Here is a 22,674-nt window from a genome sequence, read left to right as displayed (position 1 = left end):
ATTGCTCCATTTATGAACTCTTTAATTCTCCTAGCTTGGATTATGACTTTAAAATGTGTGTGTGTGTGTGTGTGTGTGTGTGTGTGTGTGTGTTTATTTTAGTGGAGTTTAGGGATGAAAGTCAGATGTGCTCCGTCTTTCGTCTTCATTCAGATGTGTCATACAACTTTTATACACTGTAAAAACAAATATTTCTTTTAAGTTTGAGCTCAGAAATGAAATTAATTTAGAAAATAAGTCCAAAGGAGAGTTATTGTTCTTTTCAGATGATGAGATGGGATTGGAACTGCTGATGTGGATAGGGGAGGGCATGAATGCTGGAAGAAACGTAAGTCTAGAACATTGAAAAAAAATCAGCTGGATAGCAAAAGACAGGATTTTGCTTTTCCTTGAAGTTTTGTGGGGGAAAACAGATTTTCCTTTACACTAAAGAAAACATGACTTGGGAACGAGATGGAGTTGGGGGTGGCACATCTTTGGGAATGCACTAACTTCCACTGAATTGTCTACTTAAAATGGTTAATTTTATGTTGTGTGAATTGTACTTCAAATAAAACAACTGGTTAAACCTAAAAATAAGAAACACATGAACATTTTAAAAACTTAAAGCTACATTGACGCTTGTAAAACAACTACGTTGTGTTTCAGTGCCTCCCTAGCGGCAGTTTTTTTAAATGTTTGCAGGCCTGGTTCTGGAAGATTTTCAGCAGGTTAGTCTTTGTTTTGGGAAAAAGGGAGAACAAGATCTGCTCCAAGGGGGTAACAAGTGAAGTTATTCCTCTCTGGTATAGAAGGTGAAGGGAATTTCTATGTATTTAATGTATATACCTCCCACCTCAGAATTTGCTGAGTGCAGCTGGACAAATCTGGATGCCAGCAAGACCTTTGGACTCTTTAATTATCTATATAGTGGAAAAAAGGGAAATTCTGATGGAATGTGGCACAGTTCCTATAAATTTATGCCATTGATATATTGTTTATCTTTCATATGAAACACCCAGTTTTATAAGAAGGTTTAATAGCATTTCATTATCCAGAATGTAGCATTTGGCCATTGATGGTGGTGCATTAGCGTGTGCAGCTTAAAGCCATGATATTAGGGTTTGGACCTTCACTTTGCTACTTCTGAGTTATTGAAGCTCACCATGCCTCATTTTTCTCTTCTGTAACACAAAGAAAATAATAGGGATATTGAGATAAATATGAATTAACACATTTAAAGATTAAGTGTTGCCCTGCACAGAGTAAGCACTTAGTGAATGGTATCTGCTGTTGTTTTCTGATGTTGTCTTAAATTTCAATCCATAAAAGCACACCTAGAGAAATGTATGGAATATATACAACATAAAGACTGTTTCCTTACCAGGATACCTTTGTCATGGCTGTGGTGAGCACCTCCAGGTACAAACGTGCAGCCGACTCCCTCTTTCTCATCATATTTGGGGTTGTCGTTGAAGACTTATTTCTACCCTGCTACAGAAGCTGAACGGTTTTAGCTACCTTTATTTTCTAGAAGCTCCACGCTTCAGATGTGCAGTGGATTTGTTTGAAAAGTAAAACCAAGAAACTGTAAATACTATTTACTTTCAATTTTCTATATTTGGTTTAGACATAATCCCTATCATTTGTACACTTTCACCAGGAATCAATGAAAAGATTTGAGAATGAACCTGAGCTATAAACCTGCCATTAGAACATGTTATTAGTCAGTCAGTGGCCACAAAAAGTATTTGATTCTTTGAAAACTGTTTCTCTTTTTTAGTATTGTGTGGCTGTAAGTGATAAATAAGAGAATTTTCTCTCACCATTATTATTTTTAGCTGTAGTTTGAAACTCCTCAGCTTCTTGCAAGATGAAATTCTGGGTTTAAATGTTATTTTCATACTAAGCCATCTTTAAAATTTTACTCTGCAGATCAACAGTCGAGATTCTGAAGGTCATAAAGTTTCTGATGGTGGTGGTAAGCCATGGCGTCAGATGATAAAGTCGCCATCTTAACCGATGATGAAGAGGAACAGAAGAGAAAGTACGTGCTCGCTGACCCCTTTAATGGTATTTCCAGGGAACCAGAACCACCTTCCAATGAAACGCCCACCTCCACAGAAACCAACGCTCTTCCTGAGGAGGAGATAGACTGGATAGAGAAACATTGTGTCAAAATAAACAATGATCTCCTTATATCCAAGGTCTTCTATTTTTTCTTCTACTCTGCATACGGCTCTCTTTATCCGCTCCTGCCGGTATACTACAAGCAGCTGGGGATGTCACCCAGCCAGAGCGGACTGCTGGTGGGCATCCGGTACTTCATTGAGTTCTGCAGTGCCCCCTTTTGGGGTGTAGTTGCAGATCGCTTTAAAAAAGGCAAAATCGTCCTCCTCTTTTCTCTTTTGTGTTGGGTGTTATTCAACCTGGGCATTGGATTTGTCAAGCCTGCCACCTTGAGGTGTGTACCAAAGATCCCCCCAACATCTCATCCCACTAACTCCAGTCACCTGCTGACCATCCCACCAACCAACTCTTCCCTTGCCACGTCCCCACGAATGCGGGAGAAGAGGGCCCTGCTCCCTTCCACCTGGCCAGTGAGAGCGGAAACGGAGCCCAATGTCACAGAAACGGTCATCTTTTCGACAGCTCCGAACAAGACCAGTGGGCCCACTCTGCAACCTCAGACAGATGAAATTACGGATCATATTACGGACTTGACCTTGAGTCCAAGCACAACAATGCCTGCCTTCCTGGGAAACACAACCAGAGAGACAACCACCGCTGTTGTCACCACCACCAAATCTTTACCGTCCAGTCAAGTCACCCTTGTTTACGATCAGCAGGAAGTGGAGGCTATATTCCTGGTGATCCTGGTCGTCGTCATAATCGGAGAATTTTTCAGCGCCTCTTCGGTCACCATCGTGGACACGGTAACGCTCCAGTACCTGGGCAAGCACAGAGACCGCTACGGGCTGCAGCGCATGTGGGGCTCGCTGGGCTGGGGGCTGGCCATGCTGTCTGTGGGCATCGGGATCGACTACACGCACACTGAGGTGCTCATCGACGGGAAGGGGTGTAGACCCCCCGAGTCCCGGAACTACCAGGTCGTCTTCATCGTCTTCGGGGTTCTCATGACCGTGGCTTTGGTCGTCGCCACGCAGTTCCGGTTCCGCTACAACCACTTCAAGCCCGACGAGAGCCAAGGGAAAGCAGAGGAGATCCCTGCGGCGGACAGGAGCAGCTCCACCGAGTCCTCCGAGGGGACACCCGCCGGCCCGGGCCGCTCGCCGGCCTTCAGCTTCTGGGCCCTGGTGCGGCTGCTGTGCGGCGTGCGCTACGGCTCGGTGCTCTTTGTTGCCTGGTTCATGGGCTTCGGCTACGGCTTCGTGTTCACCTTCCTCTACTGGCACCTGGAGGACCTGAACGGGACCACCACCCTCTTCGGGGTCTGCTCCGTCCTGAGCCACGTGTCTGAGCTGACGGCCTATTTCTTCAGTCACAAGCTCATCGAGCTCATCGGCCACATCAGGTAGGAGCGCACTTCTCTCGCTGACACCCCCCCCCCCCCCCCCCCGCGCCCCTGCGGCTGCCCCGGCCTTCTGCAATGACCGCTCCCGGGAGCGCATCTAGGAAAATGGGTTTGTTTGGGGCCAGGGCTGGAGTGGGAACGGGGCTTGGTGTAGCTCTTCCTCCTTCAAATGGAAACTAAAGGAAGGAAGTAACGGACCTACTTGGGTGACATGAACCCGACACAAGATGCTGCCTCTGGCTGCGCACAGGAGGCTTGGGTCACTGGCTTTGGTGCAGGAGCCCTAATTCAGGGAGCTGGACCGGCCTCCAGCCTGGAAGGGCCCCTGGTCCCGGGCATCTGTGAAGCAGGTTTTTGTTTGTTTGTTTTAAAGATTTTATTTATTTGACAGACAGAGATCACAAGCAGACAGAGAGGCAGAAAGAGAGAGGAGGAAGCAGGCTCCCCGCTGAGCAGAGAGCCCAATGCGGGGCTTGATCCCAGGACCCTGAGATCATGACCTGAGCCGAAGGCAGAGGCTTATCCCACTGAGCCCCCCAGGCACCCCAGTGAAGCAGGTCTTAAGTGGGTAGAGCAGATTCGGTTCTTCCAGCTTCAGTTCTCGTCCGCCTCCCGCCGACGCAGATCGGGCTTGGATCCGTGGTTGATAAGGATGTCAGTCATGTCTAAGGAGGCCAGAGCCGCCATAATCGCTCAGCCATGATGCTACCCGAGGAGATTCTTTGTTTTTTTCTGACTGTTACATCCATCTCCGCATTTTTGTCTGCCATGAGCACATGGGACATGTAAAAATCATCCTTTCCCATGGCATCTTTTTAGTCAAAAAACAATCTACCAGTGCCCAGTGTTTCTTCTGTGATGTTGCTCACTTAACGTTTGTCTGAAGTTGACCGTACAGTACCTTGCTTCCTGTCAGTCCTCCTGCTTTGCGGTCGGCGGGAAGGCTTAGACCCAGCTACCGTTGAGTGCTCTTATCTCAGAGAACAGCACGGCAGGTCTCTCCCTAAATTTGAAATCGCTGTCACTGAAAGAAAGCAACCATGTGTGTCTGTGTTTGGTGATGATCAAGTCTGTCTCTGGAAAATTGAATAGATACGGACAAGATTTAAGAAACAGTGATTTTTCCCCCTTTCCTGTTCACTGAAGATTTTAATTAATTAATAACTTACATCATTTGATTTAATTTAAAGCTTCAGCCTACAATCACTCTTTTTCCTAAACAATCGTGAATATTGTTTTCTTGTCTGGTTGGTTTTGCTTCGGGAAGCTGTGTCCTCCTGCTTTTGTTTCTCAAGTCTTTGACCCCTTTGTTGTCACTAAACAAAGTCAAGCATTGTGTGGATGGTTCCCAGACCCACAGGGTCCCCAAGGCACAGTCAGTGGAACCAATGTGAAAAGAGTCTTGTAATATCAGGGGCTTGGAATGTCCTTCAACTTTGTCCAGGTCATGTTTACATTCTCTGAGTTTTGTGGATTGACCATGATGCATGTAGACATTTCTCTTCAGTTCAAGTATATGAGGGGCTCCTCTCCTCAATGAAGCAGGTTTTTTTTTTTTAATTTTTTTTTAAAGATTTTTATTTATTTACTTGAGAGACAGACAGTGAGAGAGAGCATGAACGAGGAGAAGGTCAGAGAGAGAAGCAGACTCCCCATGGAGCTGGGAGTCCGATGCGGGACTCGATCCCTGGACTCCAGGATCATGACCTGAGCCGAAGGCAGTCGTCCAACCAACTGAGCCACCCAGGCGTCCCAAAGCAGGTTTTTTAAAATAAATATTTTATTTATTGATTTGTCAGAGAGAGAGAGAGAGAGAGAAAGCAAGCAGGGGGAGCAGGAAGCAGAGGGAGAATGGGACTCCATCCTAGGATGCTCTGATCGTGACCCGAGCTGAAGGCAGATGCTTGATCAACTGAGCTACCCAGATGTTCCTCAGATAAGCACCTTTAAAATCAGTCATTTGTTCCCAGAAAGGCACTCAGGTCTCATAAGTGAGCAGAGTTCCTAGATATTATGGTTTAATCAGTCACTAGCATTAATTGAGTACTGACTGTGTACAGAATATGAATATGCATTCTATTTTCAAAGAAATAGTTAGGCTCTTCTTGTGCGCTGAGAAAAGGAAGTTTATTTTTTGTCTTTGCCTTTTGTCCGAGGTGTATATTTTCATGATAAAATCCTAGCAGTTTTACTAGTAATTTTGGTAAGTACGTGAAACTTATACTTTTTTTTTCCTTTTTCTCCTGAGCATTGTTAATTACTCATTGTTTAAAAACCTATAGCTCAGGGGCACCTGGATTGTTCAGTTGGTTAGGCGTCTGCCTTCGGCTCAGGTCATGATCTGAGAGTCCTGGGATCAAGGGCCATCACTGGACTCCCTGCTCAGCGGGGGATTCTGTGTCTTCCTCTCCCTGTGCCCCTTCCCCTTGCTCGTGTTCTCTCTCTCAAATAAATAAAATCGTAAAAAACAAACAAAGAAAAAAACCCTACAGCTCATTCTACTTTAATTTTCTGGTTTTATATACAGAAAACATCTTCATTTTGTTACTTAATGATGTGATGGAAGAAAAAGGCTCTGTGGTCACATTGTTGTCCCAAGGGTCTGCTGGGATTCCGTCAAGTTGTGGTCATTTATCTCTTTTGGATTTTAATTCTGTCCATTGAACATATTATCTGAACTACTTTTAAAAGATTCTCTTAGCTGGCCTGTGATTATGCCCACTATTCAAGCAGAACAGGTAGGTTTCTTTTGGTAAGAATTTGGGGAGCCCAGTCAGGTGGTGGTGGTTGAGATTTGGGGCTTTGAAGGTGTGATGATGACCATCTGAACTTCTCACTGGAGCACAATCAGACATTAAAGAGTTGACAAAGGGAAATGATCTTTCCATGATTGATAGTCTTTTATGTTTCCCTTATAGACTCAGAAGGAGGGTCTGTCTGTGGCTTCGATGTACGCATGGATGGTTTTTCAGTATTCTGTGACGGTTTTATTAGGAGCTTGTTTTCAGGAGTCAGTGCTACCATACAAATTAGAAATAGCCTCATGTGGTCAGAAGTAGATTTGCCACAACTTTTTAAATATGGATTCATAAGAAAAAATTATACCAGAAAATAGTTTTTTAAAATAGCATGTCCAATTTTGAAGTACTTAGTATTTTAATAGTTACACAGTTGGGGCCCAGTTTTTCAGGGAATAAACTATACATACACACATGCAGAGACACATACGCGCACGGAGTAAATGATTTCTGTTTTTGATCTTGGATTTTGTCCTTCTCTGGAAAGTGGCTTTCTCAGGCAAGTAGGATAATGCTCAGTATTTCCACGCAAAAGGTAAATTTCTTTTGATGTGAAATCGCGAGACTTTGAAATTTATAGCAAGTATATTTGTAGGCTAATTTATGTAGAGATGATAACTAGACTTGCTTAACTAGAAATGTAAGTGTATCTTAAGGGTATATTTATGCTGCTGAATGTTTTAACAGTCATGAGTAGGGTTGTGGTCAAAATGCATTACAGTTAGTCATGTGTAAATTTGTAAATCATTACTATCGAATGTTGCACCATCATCTATTATTCGATTGAAATTTATTTATATTTTAAAGGACACAAAAATCTATTCAGTCAACTTGACTTTGCCCTAAGATTCTTATACTCAAGGTCAGTTTTGCCATGCAGATATTTACTGATGGGGTAATAGATTAACCACTTTTAGCCATTAATTACTTCTTAATAGTAGCTAAGTATCCCAATGAGCTAGCCGGTCAGCTTGGGAAAGAAGGAGATATATGACGCAAATATCAAAAGGAGGAAAACAAGTTTTCCTAGTGTGGGAAGACTGAGAACAGAGAACAAGATGCTGGACTACCCGCTGAGGTCACAGGGAAGTGGGACGTGACATTTTGTCACTGGAGGAACAGCAATCGGCATTATAGGGAGGAAGAAATTCTGCTGTTGGCACGTTCAGGGATGGCTTCACAGAGAGGGGGAGTTTGAGCCTGCCACAAGGAATCTGGAAAGATCTTGTTCATTTACTTACGTTTTGCTGCTTCGCCTCTCCATGCTCTTACCTTGGTTCCGTGCCATATTAGCTGACTACCACAGGCTCGAAGCTTAAACCCTATGCCCACGGGATAGTGATTTGCGGCAGTTCAGACTGTGAACATGGATAAGATCAACCAGGAAATTTTGTGGTCAAAGACGAGAAATGGGCCGAGGAAAATCAGTTATGGCTGTCTCCAGATTGTATTCCAAATATCTGATCTTGCTGACGTGTTGGTCTGTGCTTTATTGCTTGAAGTAGGTATTCTCATGCTTCAGCATGTTTTGTGTTGGGGGAAGGGTGTGGTACGGTCTTTACTGTCACCTTCTGCGCATCTTGCTTCAGGAGGAACTGGCCTCCTGAGCTCCCCTGCGTGCCATCAGCTGGGCCGGTGCCCTCTGTGAGTGCTGATGAAGCCAACCCGAGACTTCAACAGCAAGAGAGGAAAATAGAGGGAGAAGGAATGTAAAGAGCAGAAAGGGAAAGAAAAAGAAAGAAAGAAGGTGCTGCTTCCTCAAGGGGAAGCGTTCTTCTTGCCCTCCCTGCTGAAAGGCCGTGCCGCACAGCGGCTCCGAGTACAGGCTGCAGGCACATCGCCTGGCTCAGAGCCTGGCTTTGCCTTTTGGAACTGCGGGGGGCCTTGGGCAAGTTATAGAAGTTTTTGCATCTCTGTTTTTGTCACCTGCAAATACGGAAACTGTTAGTACCTATCTCTTAGTTTTGGGTTTTTTTTTTTTTTTTAATGAAGATGAATGAGATAAAACATGGCAACAACTTAGTACAGTGAATGGCATATATTAGGAGTTCAGTTGATTTTTTAAAATTATTACTACTTTGTTAATCTTCAGATATATTATGTTGCAGTAAGGGCCACTAAATATGAGAAAAACACAGGGACTTAATACAATATCATAAGTGTACAGACCATTAAGGTTGCAAAGTGAAAATGTGATTTTCAGAACTAACATTCTTTGTCAAAGACGACCTGGTCAAATTGAGTTTTTCTCCCCATGTTATGTGACTGTGGATTATTATAGACTCCTTTGTGCCATTTTTTAGAGTTGTGAACGGCCGGCATACAGGGTGGTTACAACTGTTGCTGTCGTTATATGTGATTTCTGTTTTTTCTATTGCTTTCCCTTCAAAGAAAGTGATACCCATTTTTATAAGAAAAGCCTTTAGGGGAACTGTTTCAAACAAATACAGATTCTCACTATTAACAACGTATAAGCCATAGAATCCCAGAAGTAGAGGAATTTATGGTCAAGAGTTGAAAGGCAGTGATTTGGTTCTTACAGTCCCTTGAAAAGAGCAACTTCATAAAGGGAGATGTCAGCACGTGACATCTGTCAGGCTGACTTGCTGGTAACCGCTTTACGTTAATCAGCAACTCACAGTTCAGAACAAAAGGCCAGCACTGTGGGGCAGTGCGAGTGAGTGCAGGGCTTCTGGATATTGGTGTTGAATCTGGTTTCTCTTTTCCCTTTGGTTGACGGAGGCACTGAGTGGAAGAGAGCAGCTCTCACTCCGTATAAGCTCCACCCTGGGGTCGCACACAGCCGCCGTCCCCAGCTCACAGGCTGCGGGTTGTTCATTAGGGTGTGCACCGGCGACGGCAGAGACAGCACCCGCAAGTTCATTATTGAGCCAGCACAGTGGAGACGAGGCTGCTGTCCGGGGTGCGCTCAAGTTAGACATTCTCTGTGGCCTGAAGATTGCATTATAAAGTATACACCTATCTGGAAAAACACACACATGCAGAAAGACATGTTCGTGGATGTTTACTTGCTTGTCCAGCTTCCTAAGTGGAAAAGAGAGAGTCTAAATGCCCATCAGTTGGAGAAAGAGTGTGTTTGCTACAGTATAATCCAGAGGTTAAAAGGAAGGGACTAGATCAATATGTCAATATGAAAAGTTCTTAAAAATATGTTGAATAGACAAAAAAGCAAGTTTCAGAATGAGACATAGCTTGGTACATTTATGCACATTTTAACAATGCATATTAAAAGTCATATTTAGGTGGGTACACCTATGTGCATGGAAAGACATTTACATTTGGAGAGGAAAAACTTCATTTCAAATTCATATTAGCTCTTGTTTTCTGGACAGGCTGCAGAAAAGAGGGGACTGGGATTGGGGACGAAGAAGATAAAGAAAACCTCCACTTAAGCTGCAATATTTAATTTTTTTAAGGAAATATGGAAAAGTTCTCATAATTTTCCATTCTTGGCACTGGACATATGTATTGCAGAAGTTTTCTTTTGGATTTCTTATTGGAAAATAACTGAAAGCTTGTCTACTTATAGTGAATCTAATATAATTATCCTCAGATAGAAGAATTGTGTGTGTGTGTGTGTGTGTATAAACTATAGAGACATATATCCAAATACATCAGACATGGAGAATTTGTACCATATCGTACCATACCAATATGGTACAAATTCTCCATATATACACGTGTGTGTGTGTGTGTGTGTGTGTGTGTATATGGCCCATGTGTTTCCCCCTAAGCATAAATATAAATGACTAAAAATCTACTTTACTTAAGTATCGTGGCCTCGTGTTTCTTTAAAATGAGATAGGGTGCAAATTTATAGTATCTTATTGGGAATTAATATCAAAGTGCCCAACATCCCTGATTTGGGCAGTAATTATATTTCTTTATATATAGAAAGAAATTAGGGTACCAGAAAGCCGCATGAGCTCCCAAAGACCGTCCTTCACCACAGGCGGCGAGTCCAAGTATGGGTGTTCGCTCTGGTTGTTTCAGTGTCTGGAGTCATTCGGTGTCCACTTACCGCCTTTTTTGTGTAGACAAGTCAAAAATCAAAGTAATCTTGCTAATTATATTTCTACTTATCCACGGAAGCATTTGGTGGACTGCAGTTATATAATCGTGTGGGGTACTCTGAAGAGTGGATGAGAACGGAGATTCCCTTGGAAGTTTGCCTCATAGCACACCTGTCCACAGCCTTCCCAGCTGGGAGGCGGAACCCCACTAGGTTCTTGTTTCTGATGCATTAAGCATCTTTTCCTCACCTTTTCTCTGCGGAAAACAGCATCTCTGCACAGTAATCTGTAAGCAAACAGTAGCTTGTTAACGTTCCCTGGAAAAGATAACCCGTAGACCGACTCTCAGGCGTGATGAAGAAGAGCGATGTCCCATGCGTCTGGGCACTGTGTCCCCCTGCACCGCGCCGTGGGGGGCTGCTGCGGGTTGAGTGTGGCGAGGGGTCCCGTGGACTCATGGCAGCTGGCCATGGGCCTTGCTGGATCCGTGGCATCTTGGCCAGACTTCTCATTCCACTTAGAATGAAAAAGAGATGGGAGCACGTTGGTTCAGCCTCGGTTTCAGCCACCTTCTCAAGGCCTGGTGGGACGGCTGGGTGGTCCGCTTGCTGTCCCATGTCCTTTTACTCCTGTGCCAGTCCGCCTTGAAGGGGTGTGCGTGCGTGAACACGTGCACATTTGATCTAGGTTCGAATCCCACACTTAGCATGCATCTGACCTTGGATAAGTCTTTTAGGTTCTTCGTTTATAAAATGGGGTTGGGGGCGCCTGGGTGGCTCAGTGGGTTAAAGCCTCCGCCCTCGGCTCGGGTCATGATCCCAGGATCCTGGGATCGAGCCCTGCATCGGGCTCTCTGCTCGGCAGGGAGCCTGCTTCCTCCTCTCTGTCTGCCTCTCTGCCTACTTGTGATCTCTGTCTGTCAAATAAATAAATAAAATCTTAAAAAAAAATAAAATGGGGTTAATAATTGCACTAAGCTTCACAGCAGTAGATTAAATGAAATAACGGCTGGCGACCCTGAGTGCTCAACCACAGGCAGTAGGTGGTTTTCTTACCACTCTCATTAGCTGACTCCTCCAGCGACATTTATGAAGCACACACTCGGTGACAGGCACTTCTTCTAGACCCTGGGCAGACAGCAAGCGTGTACTAAGACAGAGGCTCTCCTCGGACTAACAGGCTGTTGGGGAAGACAATAAGCAGTGAACAGGTTATTTTATTCCCAGTGTTGATGAGTGGCGTCAGGCAGAAATGATGCAGGAGGGGGCCTCACGGAGTGACCGAGGAGACACGACTGCTTTAGCCTGGGTGGGCTGGGAGGCTTTCTCTGAGGAAGTGACATTTGAGCAGGGTCCTGACTGGAAGCCAGCAGTAAAGACGTGGGGTACAGGGGACACCACAAGTCTGAAAGGTATGAGGCAGGGTGAGGCCTCACGGGAGGTCAGCAAGGTGGCCAGGGCTCCTGCCGTGCCTGAGGCCATGGTAAGAGCTGGCATGGCTATGTGTCCAAGGGAAGTGCGAGCCATTGGTGAGCCTGAGCGGCAGGTGACAGGAACAGATTTCGGCTTTTTGGTGTTTATTTTTTTTTTCTTTTTTCCCCAAATGCCAAATGGGTAGTGAATCTATCATCACTATTTACTTTGCTCTAGTTTAGAATGGACCCATTTTACGTCATTCTCTGAATTACAGAGAAATCGAGTCATTTTCTTCCGGAGCCCAGAGCTGGTGATGACACACCACCTCTGTTGACTTATGCTTTCCAGTGATCCAGATGAAGGGCTCAGGGTTTTTAGGTTTTTGTCTTTTAAGCAACTTCACAATTTCAGAAAAGCCAGACAATCTAGAGGATAAACAAAAAAAGAAAATTAAAAATTAAAAAATCTCCAACCTTAACAAGAAATACAATTCCAGCTGGTATGCTGTCATCTGAGGGCTTAGTCCAGAAAAGTGGTTAGAAAGGCGCATACTGATTGCTTTACCTCTGAGCCCTCCTTTAACCCTTTTGATGACCTTCTGGGGCAGGCACTGGTGTGTCTGTGACAGGGAGGAGGGATTCCTAGTGGTTCCTTAAGTTGCGGACTGTGACACTGCTAGTAAATAGACTCGAACCCAAGCCCCTCAGACTCCAGAGCCTGTGATCTCAGCCACTTTATTTATTTAACTAGTTTTGATCTCAGCTACTTTGTAGATTCTTGGGCACAGGGCGGCACGGCAAGTATTTTGTCCCTTGATGCAACCCAATCTCACCTCTTATTCTAGCTTTTTTCTATTCTGAGACAGTAGTGTCTAGTACAGCTTTTTCACCTGTCTCAAGCACTTTCCCATGTCTTGCTCGTAAGATCTCCATTCCTCTAAAATGCCCCATTCTCTCCAATTATTCCTTTCACTCCCCCTATAAAATTCTCATCTCTCCAGACCAGCGGTCTTCCAGTAGTGTGAGGATGAGAGTAATGCAGAACACACACTGAATGCAAGTGGCAAAAATGAACGTTTCTAAAGAAGACTGTGTATCACATAGAGTTAATTCACGATTAAATATTATGTTTGCACAGTGTTTTCTTGAAGGAAGTCTTTATTAAAGATCAGGTTCTCTTCTAGGATATAGTGTTGAACAAGATACCCAAGGCACCTCTCTCATGAGGTTCACGTGGCATGGAAGACCACGAAACAAATGAATGAAAATGTTGATTGCTACAGAAATGTCAACTTAGACACTTAAGATGTGGGGAATGGGAAAAGAGTAAAGCAAATGAATGTGGGAGTTCTTTGGGGCAGGTGTCAGTATAGATGGAGCAAGGGAGAAGTTATTTTATGAAACAGATGCCAGATCAGTGGTGGTGCCACTCCCCAAGGGAGGGACCCCAGGGTGGGGGAAGAGGATTCTGGAGTATGGAACTTACAGAAATCTTACGAGACGGTGGAGATGCCATTGGGAAGTTGCATTTGTAAGTCCAAATCTTGGAAGAGGGGACAAGGCTGGAGATGCCTTTGGGAAACATTGACGTGTACATAGGACAGCAAATGCCATCCCATGATTTGAAGTTTTCTGCAACCATCTTCCTCCTCTACTTCCTTCCCTTCCCTTCAGCTAGTCAATCCATTTTGGGAAATCATCTACCCCAAACAAGGAAACTGTTACTATCAGTGTTACCTCTGGAAGCGATGTCACAGAGCAGGACTGTTGAAAAGAGACAAGTTCAGTGCTTCTAGGATGGGGATGAAAATTATATCCTGAAGTCAGATCAGTAGTCTTGATAAATATATCCATAATATTCTGTTGAGGTTACTCACTCAGAACTCAAGACTTTCATCCTAGAGTGAGTGTCCATTAGAAGCGGCCCATTTTACGTCATTCTCTGAATCACAGAATCCCGGGGCGGGGGGTGGGAAGGGAAATATCGGCTAGCAACCCTGAGTGCTAGTGGACCCTGCATTTCTGTGCGACTAGAAAAACACACTGCTGGAGGGATGGTGATGTCCAAAATAGCCTCTTGGCTTAGGTGTGATTTTTCTGTGCCTAGGGCTTATTTGATAAGTGCAATGTAAACTAAGACAGCACACCAAGATAAGCAAACAAATCAGTTATTATTTTTCAATACACATGCCTGAGCATAGCATTATTTTTTCATTGCCTTCTCTCAGGAATGCTTATAGCTGGAATATACATTATGCAGCAGAGAAGATTCTTCTATCTTTTAGAGGGAACCATTTTCTTCTCTTTCCTAATTAGGCTAAATCAGAAAATCACTTTTTCCATTTCTAATTTCTAGATCACCAATAAAAATAAAGGGAAACTATATTATTGTAGGCTTTTTAACTTATAGTTTTCATAACTATTTTTATTAGTACAACCACAAAACAGTGAAGTTTTGCTTTTCTCATATTACAGTGGCTGGATAGAGCTGGGTGTCCTCCATTGGTAGAAAGACCATGTTGGCTCCCTGGGGCTCTGGGGCGGAGCACTTGAGAACCTGCAGCCAGGCTTCATGGAGCCCCAGGGTGGGTTCCTAATTGTGTCACAGAGCATGGGCATTAAGAACAGGGAAGCCTGTTGCTGTGGACTGGATTGTGTCCCCCTGAAATCCATGTGTTGGAGCCCTAACCCCGAGCGTGATGGCATGTGGAGATGGAGCCATCAGGTGGTGACTGAGGTTATGTGAAATCGTGAGGGTGGGGCCTTCATGATGGGGTTAGTGCCCTTATGAAAAGAGACACCAGCAAGCTTGCACTGGCTCTTTCTCTCAGCCATGGCAAGACACAGTCAAAACCAGTATTCCTAGAGTAGTTGTCTCCTCATAGCGGCTTCCGGAGAGGTACTTCAGGGATCTAGGAGTGGAACAGATCAGGGATCCTTTCAACCCGTTGGTAGGCTAAGCCCATCTCAGAGATTTCCCAGGCTTGTCTAGAGACCCACAGTGTTGATGAACACGGCCTCTGCCTAGTGGTCAGACTGACCCAAGGTGGAGACTCTTAGCCCCTGTCTGCCCTCCCCTCATAGTCCTGTTAGGGGTGTTTGTGGGGTGCTGTCCCTATTTCCTGTCCCTTGCCCAGCCCAAGCCAGAGAGTCAATTTCTGAGAATTTGACTTCAAAGTCAACTTGCTCGGGGGCAGAAATCCTAGCTCACCTTGTGTCCTACCTCAGCAAGACACCTGAGCTCTCTCAGGCTACCACAGTAGAAATGGGCTTTTGGCCCATTTTATTGCATAACAAAATTCTGCTTCTCAGTGAACTTTTCTTTTGTGATCCAGGATATGGGACAGCTGTTGACTGGCATTTACTTTACTGCTTTCGTCTTATGCCTTTTGTCCTCATGACTCATCAAAGTTTAAAATGTTAACCGTCTTCTAAAGCCAACTCAAACATACAACCAACTTCCTTGATCCAAGTGTACAGCTGTCACCAGACACAACCACGCTGACACTGCCAGGCCCTGTCGCTGTCTGTCCAATGCAGAGGTGCTTCTTGGGCCCATGTCTAGGTCTGACTTCATGCACGAACACAGCCCCTTGTTATTATCGACCAAAAGAGCCATCAAGCAAGGGGCAGGGACCTTGGCCTTACACTGGTCCATGGATGTGGCCCTATTCTGCCTCTCCGAATCTCTGTGTCCTTCTGTCTGTGAAAGGATTGGACTTGATGCCTTGGCTTCTTTGAGATCTGACTTGAAGGGTCTCCTTTCTACTGCAGTTGGTGTTAGTATGTAGAAAACCACGCAGTGGACCTCACTTCTCCCTCCCCACCCCCACCCCCGGGAGGACTCAGACTCCCTATTGGAATGGCCTTTGCTGATAGGTCACAAATGTGCACCAAGCCACTCGTGCACACTCATCCCGGCCACGGCCTGACCACAGACTTTGTCAGAGATGAGCGACGTGGGTTATGAGGAGAGTCACTGGGAACTGGACAGAGGGTTTTCTTTCTGGAAAGCCAGTTGACTTGAATAGAGGTTAGAATCCTCAACCCGGGACATTTTTACGGTCTGGCTCTGAAAGAGGGTGTCTGGGACTCGGCTGCCCTTACTGACATGTTTGCATTTAGTCAGTGGTAGTTGCCACGTCTGCACCGTGTTACCCGGTTTCTCTTTACACGTTTATCTGGCCTTTTCAGAGCCGCAGAGCGTAAGCGCGGCGGTCCTGCCGGTTCCTGACGGGAGTCTGTCTCCGGGGTCTGCGCTGCGACTCCCACGCCTCAGCGCCGTCAGGCCCCGCCGCCATGCAGCCGCCGAGCCCAGGCGCCCGCCCGTGAGCGGTGCCGCCGAGCCCGGGAGGAGTAAACCGCGCCCAGAGGACTCGAGCGAGCGCGGACAGACAGACGGACTGACTCTTTCTGAGGGCGCGGCCTGGCTCTGGCTCTGGAGGCCCAGGGCAGCCGCCCCGCCCTCAGTTCCCCTCTGACGCACGGAGCCCAGCGCTCTCGAGCACGACGTTGGCCTCTTTACCGAATCGTGCTGGAGTTTTTGGTAACCTCGGAGCTGGACGTCATTGTGTGGCCTGAGCTGTGTCCCCCCAAAATGCACAGGTGGAAGACCCGAGCCCCGGGACCTCGGACGGTGGCCGCATTCGGAGGCCGCGTCTGTCAGGGCGGCGGAGTGACGTGTGAGATGACGTTGTGACGTGAAAGGCGGAGTGACGCCGAAGCCGTGGGTGGGTGGGGGGACCCCAGGGAGCGGACAGGTGTCCCCTGGGGGTGGGGGGAGCCTGGGCCGCGGTCACAGAGTGGGGACATCGCAGGGCTCGGGATGAGGAGCCGCGAGCGGCCGCGGGAGCGACGGTCCAGCCTATGCGGTGACCGCAGGCCGCGGCCCCCAGCGCCGCGAGAAGTCGGTTCTGCTGCGCCGGTCCCGGCTGCGGTGCTGGTCGCGGTGGGACCCGCGGACGGGCCCGTCGCACAGGCCTCGCTGCGACCCCGTTCCGCGCCGCCCGGTCACGGCAGGCGGTTGTTGAGCCTTCGTGCGGCCGCTTCTGTCGTCGGAAGCTGCTCCTCGCGGGGCGTCAGCGCGGGCTCTTCCGTGGACGCGACAGAAAACCCGCTCGAGCAGCTCAAGCGGCGCCGGGGCCTCGCCGTCTCCCTCAGAAGCCCGCGAGCGGCCGCGGCCGAGTCTCACCGGGGTCTCGGGTGCGCTCAGAGCCCGGTTGCTTCTCCGCGGGCTTCCCTGACGGGTCCGGCATCAGGGGCAGCCGAGCGGGTCCCCGCAGCTCCCTCAGCGCCGGCTTCGCGGCCAGAAGCGCTCCTGCTGTGGCGACGGCTCGCGGGGGTGACGCGGCCAGTCCCTCCTCAGCCGCGACAGCCTTGGCTCAGCCGAATGTCCCCTCGTCGGCCTTGCCACCCCGGTTCGCTCCCGGGTGTCCCGCAGAGCGTCGAACGCCTGACGGTTCTTTCCCCTCGTGGTTCTGCTCCTCCTCATCTCCTCAGCGATTCTCTTCCTGGGCGCCGCCTCCTGCTGCGCTCGGGCGGAAGCCGGGCGCGACCGTCGCTGTTACAGGAACAGTAACTCCTCCCGGTTGGGTGGTTGGGTCGTGACTCTCCCTCATCCTGGATCTTGATGAACACGTTTAATTCTCTCAATTTGAGCTTGGGGCCCACGAAAACTCTTGAGGCCTTTTTCAAAGGAACAGTTGTACCGAATGTCGGTGACTCTCCTCTGGGAATGACAGGGTTTGTGTTTGACACGTATGTCAGGTCATCCTACGGGAAATGTTTCAACAAAAATTTATACAACACGTGCGCCTGTGTGTGTTTGATCACTAACTGTTACTCAAGCGGAAACTGTAATGAAGCAGCATATTGTGCTTTCCGAGGAGTTGGGTTCGATTAGTTAAGGTTCTGTTTTGTTTTGAACATCCTTATTTTTCTACCTAGAGATACACACAACCTAAGAAAAAGTAGAGAAACTAGAGGAACAGCAGAGAGATGTAAAGAGGGCCAGGACCCGCGCAGTGACCAGACTGATGGCTGGCTACCATAGTTAGGCTCTTAGCTTATCAGGCACTGGGAAAGGAAATTTTTGAAGGCAACAAAATAAAGAATAACTTAAGACCAACAGAGGCTCAGACTTCACTTTCACTTTTTTTTTTTTCCTAACAGAAAAAATGGAAGCATTGGTAGCTGCACAAAACATAGGTAAATAAATAGGCTTTTCCTCCATTCACTCTTCGGACACACTATGTGGTTCTTAACACTCTGTTGTACAAGGATGAGCATAAGCCCACTGTATACGCTTAATGATGGAAGCTGAGGAGCTTGGTGTCTATTGGTGATCCCCTTGGCGGTGCTGTGGTTGGTATGGGAGTACTGTTGGCTCTTTGAGCTTTGTGGCATGGACGCTCACTCTTAGTCTTCTAGTGAGGTAGGCCAGTGGGTACCCAAGAACACCTCCTTGTGCGCATGTGTTGAAGATCCATTGTGTGATGCTTCAGGAGGCCCCACATAACCAAACCACAGAGAACTAGTCATTGAACTACTACTTGTTCCTACAAATGACTTAATATGTATCTTCAACTATAGCCTAACATTAATCACAAATGGTGCCAAGTATGGGCGTCCTTTTTTTAAAATCCTAGTTCTAGGTCTTTTTTGTAGGTCAATTCATCCTTTCACATGCCCATATCTTATATACATACACACACACATAAAATTATAGACATAATACATGCACGGAGCATGTCTCATTCACCACATATCCCTGGCACTTAGCACAGTGTATTCAAATATTTGTTGAGTGGTGTTCTATTTAAAGTATTCATATTTTCACTCTAGTTGAGGAATATTTATTGAGTGCTTCCTGTATGCCAAGCTCTGGGGATCAAATTCAGCCAACATTAAATGGAATTGACTTTACCCTGCACGGGGCATACATGGCTGGAGGACAGAGAGCTGAGCAGAGCACTGTGCCAAATAGGCTACAAAGAAAGATGTTTCCTAATGGAATCTTGTTTCTACTAGAAGCTTTGTTCCCATTGTGTTATATATTATACTTTCTGATGAACCAAGTGGCCCTTGAAGCAAATAGGCACTTTTCTTAAGACTCTCTCTACAGACTGCCACTTCCTTTGTCTAGAAAGAATACAATAATGGCGATGCTGATTATTTCATGTGCTTTTCTTAACTATTTGTTTATGTGGTTTACTCACACCCCATCTCATAATAAGTTCAAAAGATAAAAATAATACTGAATACTAGCTTGGATGTCATATTGTTTTTAAGCCAAAATAGAGACTCAGATAATATCCCTTCAGGTTGGAGGACTATGGGTCAAACTCCATACATCGTTTAGCGTGGTTATTTATAACTACATGAAACATAGTGACTGATCTCTGTTCATTCTTGGAGAAAGTAGATAGCGCATGGGAAAAAATTCAGGAAGTATTAAAAGATACCCAGTAAAGTCTCTCTCCCACCCATGGGACAGTTTTCCAGTCCTCCTTCCTGGAGACAATCATTGTTACGAGGTTTTAGTGTTATCTTTCCAGAGATATTCTGTTCACATGTAGGTGCATACACGTATGTGAAATGCTCCTTCTCTGACATAAATATTAGAATGCCATACTTAATATTCTGTAGTGGTTTTTAGCTTGCTTTAGATGGCAGTGTCAAGGAGTTAGAGTTGGCAGATTGATAATAAAATGTAACGTATTCAAAATTTAAATATTATAAAACAAAAATACAAAAGAATTTGCTAGTTTTTGATACAGGGTCAGATTTTTTCTTTGAAAACAATGTTGCTGGTTGGGGTTAAACCAAATGGATAATCTATGATTTCTGTTAGTGTTGGTATCTTTTTTATTTAAAAGATTTTAATTTATTTATTTGACAGACAAAGATCACAAGTAGGCAGAGAGGCAGGTGGGTGGGGGGAGGAAGGCAGGCTCCTCACTGAGCAGAAAGCCTGATGTGGGGCTCGAGCCCAGGACCCTGGGATCATGACCTGAGCCGAAAGCAGAGGCTTAACTCACTGAGCCACCCAGACACCCCAGTTTTGGTATCTTTAATGTGGAAAATGAAGTTAAAGGTACTTTCAAAACAACCTGAGAGCTGAATTCTTTTAGTTTTTTATTATTTTAACCCAGATTTTTTATGATCTTTCCTATGTCTAATTTGACAGTTTTACCTTTTAAATCTTGATTATTATATAATTATCAAAAATACATAACTGCCCAGCAAAGGAAGCAATCAACAAAACTCAAGGGCAACATACTGAACGGGAGAAGATATTTATAAATGACATACCCAATAAAGGGTTAGTATCCAAAATATATAAAGAACTTATACAAAATACCAAAAAAAAATCACATAATCTAACCAAGAAATAGGCAGAAGTCATGATCAGACATTTGTCCAAGGAAGGCATACAGATGGCCAACCGACACATGAAAAGATGCTCAACACCACTCATCATTAGGAACATGCAGATCACAACCACAGTGCAGTCGCCTCACACTTGTCATGATGGCTAAAATTGAAAACTCAAGAAACAACAAATGTTGGTAAGGAAGTGGAGAAAACAGAACCCTCGCATACTGTTGGCAGGAATGCAAACTGGTGCGGCCACTCTGGAAAATAGTATGGAGTTTCCTCAAAAAGTGAAAAGCAGAAGTGCCCTATAATCCAGCAAGAGGAACAGCACTTCTTTTTGCCCCCCTATGTCATTAATTTACTTAAGATTACATCATGTTACCGTAGGTTCACTGAGCTCTTGAGCAAGGCAGGTTCCTTTTGAGGACAGAGATAAAGACATCTTCCTAGTCTTCCAAGAACTCACAAACTTCTGCGCACAAGGTGTAGACTGTGTCAGATAGTCTAATGGAAACAAATAGTTTAATAGTATTAACGGAAGCATAGAAGGAGATAGGATCAGTTGCTCCTAGAGACATTTGGAGACATTTCTCAGAGGGGATGATCTCTTTCAAGAATGGACTCTTAGAATCACAGATACCAGTGCCCAAAGTTGTGTTGAGGACAGGTGTGTTGTTGCTCTGGCACTTCTAGGTAAGCACTTGGTCTGAGCATGGGGGGTGGGAGCTCCTGCCATATGTTGTTCAGGTCCCCGACTGTGGCCATGTCTTCTTCCCTTTATCTGGTTGCTTTTGCTACGGTTGGGGCATGAGAAGAGTGTACCCTGATGGTGGCTTGGGTCACCTTCTTAGAGTCAGAGTTCCAAAGAATGCCAACTATGATCCTTTTTTTTTTTTTTACTTTTTTTTTTTAATTTTATTTCTTTTCAGCGTAACAGTATTCATTGTTTTTGCACCACACCCAGTGCTCCATGCAATCCATGCCCTTTCTAATACCCCACCTGATTCCCCCAACCTCCCACCCCGACCCCTTCAAAACGCTCAGATAGGATCCTTTCAAAGCAGTGAGCCATGGGAATGGAACACAGGCCAGTAGGAAAGGACATGGAGAGAACAAGAAGAGGGAGGAAGGAGAGGAGAGTCCAGATAGTGATGGTAAAAACCTATTCTGCTAGACAGGGCAGAGAAATCCTGGCAGGATGTCCACAGTAATACTGATGGAGATTGGTTGGGAAGAGGGAGATGGATTTGAAAACACATGAGTTTTCTAGACTGACATTTAACTCTTTGAAGGCCTAAAACTTATCTTCTAATTATTTTCTAGAGAGTTTGGATATATTTTTTCCTACCTTTTTAAAATTAATGACTGTGGGAAACCTCATCATCTTAAGGTCATCAGTATCAGTTGGTGGTCATGCTTGAAATGAGTTTCATTCTTGGGGAGGAAGATAATGCTTCCATGAAGCTCCAAAATCTTGACTGTAATTAGCAGCTGATGTCTGCCTGGTCTAGAAAGACATCGGTAACAGTATCTGAAGGAGTCTTTTTTTACTGACAAGTTTCTATAGACTGTGAAAGGATGATCTTGCAATAATGGAACCCATATCAGGGTGAGACCATACACTGTTTACCACACAGAAAACTGAAGTGGATTCATACGCGAGGCAGACTGTAGACTCTGCTCCGAGTGTCTGATGTAAATGACCAATTTTGTCTCTTTAGGAACTGCAAAACTCCAGCCAGTGCTTGTCCAAGTGCTTTGTAACCTGTTCGGAATGTTCTCGGAATCTTAATTTGTTGCTCATGTATCTTTGTTGCCCACTGGGCCCATAGGCTACACTTCCTCTGCCCTGGAGTGTGTGCATCCCCTCATGCGGGCCTTGAACACGGCGGCGTGGAACCGCCAGGCTGTCTGCAAATACCCCCCTTCTGATTTTGCTGAATACAGTCTTCATCCAGAGCATTTTGTCTTATTTAGGGGCCTTTCCTTTTTGGGGAGGTTTTACGTTTTTCCAGGAGAGGCTTTGCAAAGGCTTGCTGCCAAGTCATTTAGCTGAGAATGGGATCCCTTTATGTCGTATGGCTCTTTTGTCTCCCAGAGCTGAGCATTGTCTGGTAATCCTGCTTGGATCTTTCTTTGAGGCTCTTAGCCTGTGCTGTCCCTGGAAGAAAGAGTAGTTTCCCGATTGGATCTGAACTGCAGAAGGTCACTCATCTCTTCATAAATCCTGGACTCTGATTCTCCTTGTATCTTTCAGACACCCTCTGTCAGTTTTTCTTGTTGTTTCTCTGCCTGTGATGTCCTTCCCAGTTACCTCTGTCTAGCTAGTTCCAGCTCGGTGTCCGGGCACCCCCAGGGATAGCTAAGAGCCTCTCCTTTGTGCTCCCTAGTGTTTTGTGAATACCTTTTAGTACTAAATTATTTGCTTACATTTCTGTCTCTCTGCTATACTGTAAGTTCCTTGAAGTCAAGGACGAATTCTCTTCATTTCTTATTCCCCTTGAGTACAGCATCATGTATGATACATAATGGTGT

At 45.6% G+C, this 22,674-nt stretch overlaps 1 protein-coding gene and 1 long non-coding RNA gene across 4 annotated transcripts in view; both read left to right on the top strand.

Moving 5' to 3' along the window:
- MFSD6 (major facilitator superfamily domain containing 6) overlaps positions 1-22,674 on the top strand; it is a 70,904-nt gene that overhangs the window by 23,364 nt on the left and 24,866 nt on the right. For all 3 annotated transcript variants that reach the window (XM_082690522.1, XM_082690521.1, XM_082690523.1), the window contains exon 2: positions 1,915-3,514. In XM_082690522.1, the coding sequence (XP_082546648.1) occupies positions 1,968-3,514 (1,547 nt within the window). In that variant the 5' untranslated portion in view covers positions 1,915-1,967. The remainder of the gene's footprint in view (positions 1-1,914; positions 3,515-22,674) is intronic.
- On the top strand, positions 4,350-5,998 carry LOC309844479. The gene is made up of 2 exons (XR_014300728.1): positions 4,350-5,059; positions 5,276-5,998. It is a non-coding gene; the product is annotated as an uncharacterized lncRNA (long non-coding RNA).

The sequence above is a fragment of the Mustela nivalis genome (assembly GCF_964662115.1).
Source record: "Mustela nivalis genome assembly, chromosome: 11".
NCBI classification, from domain to species: Eukaryota; Metazoa; Chordata; class Mammalia; order Carnivora; family Mustelidae; genus Mustela; species Mustela nivalis.
Note: the sequence above shows the minus strand (reverse complement) of the source record. Positions and strands in the feature narration are given on the sequence as shown.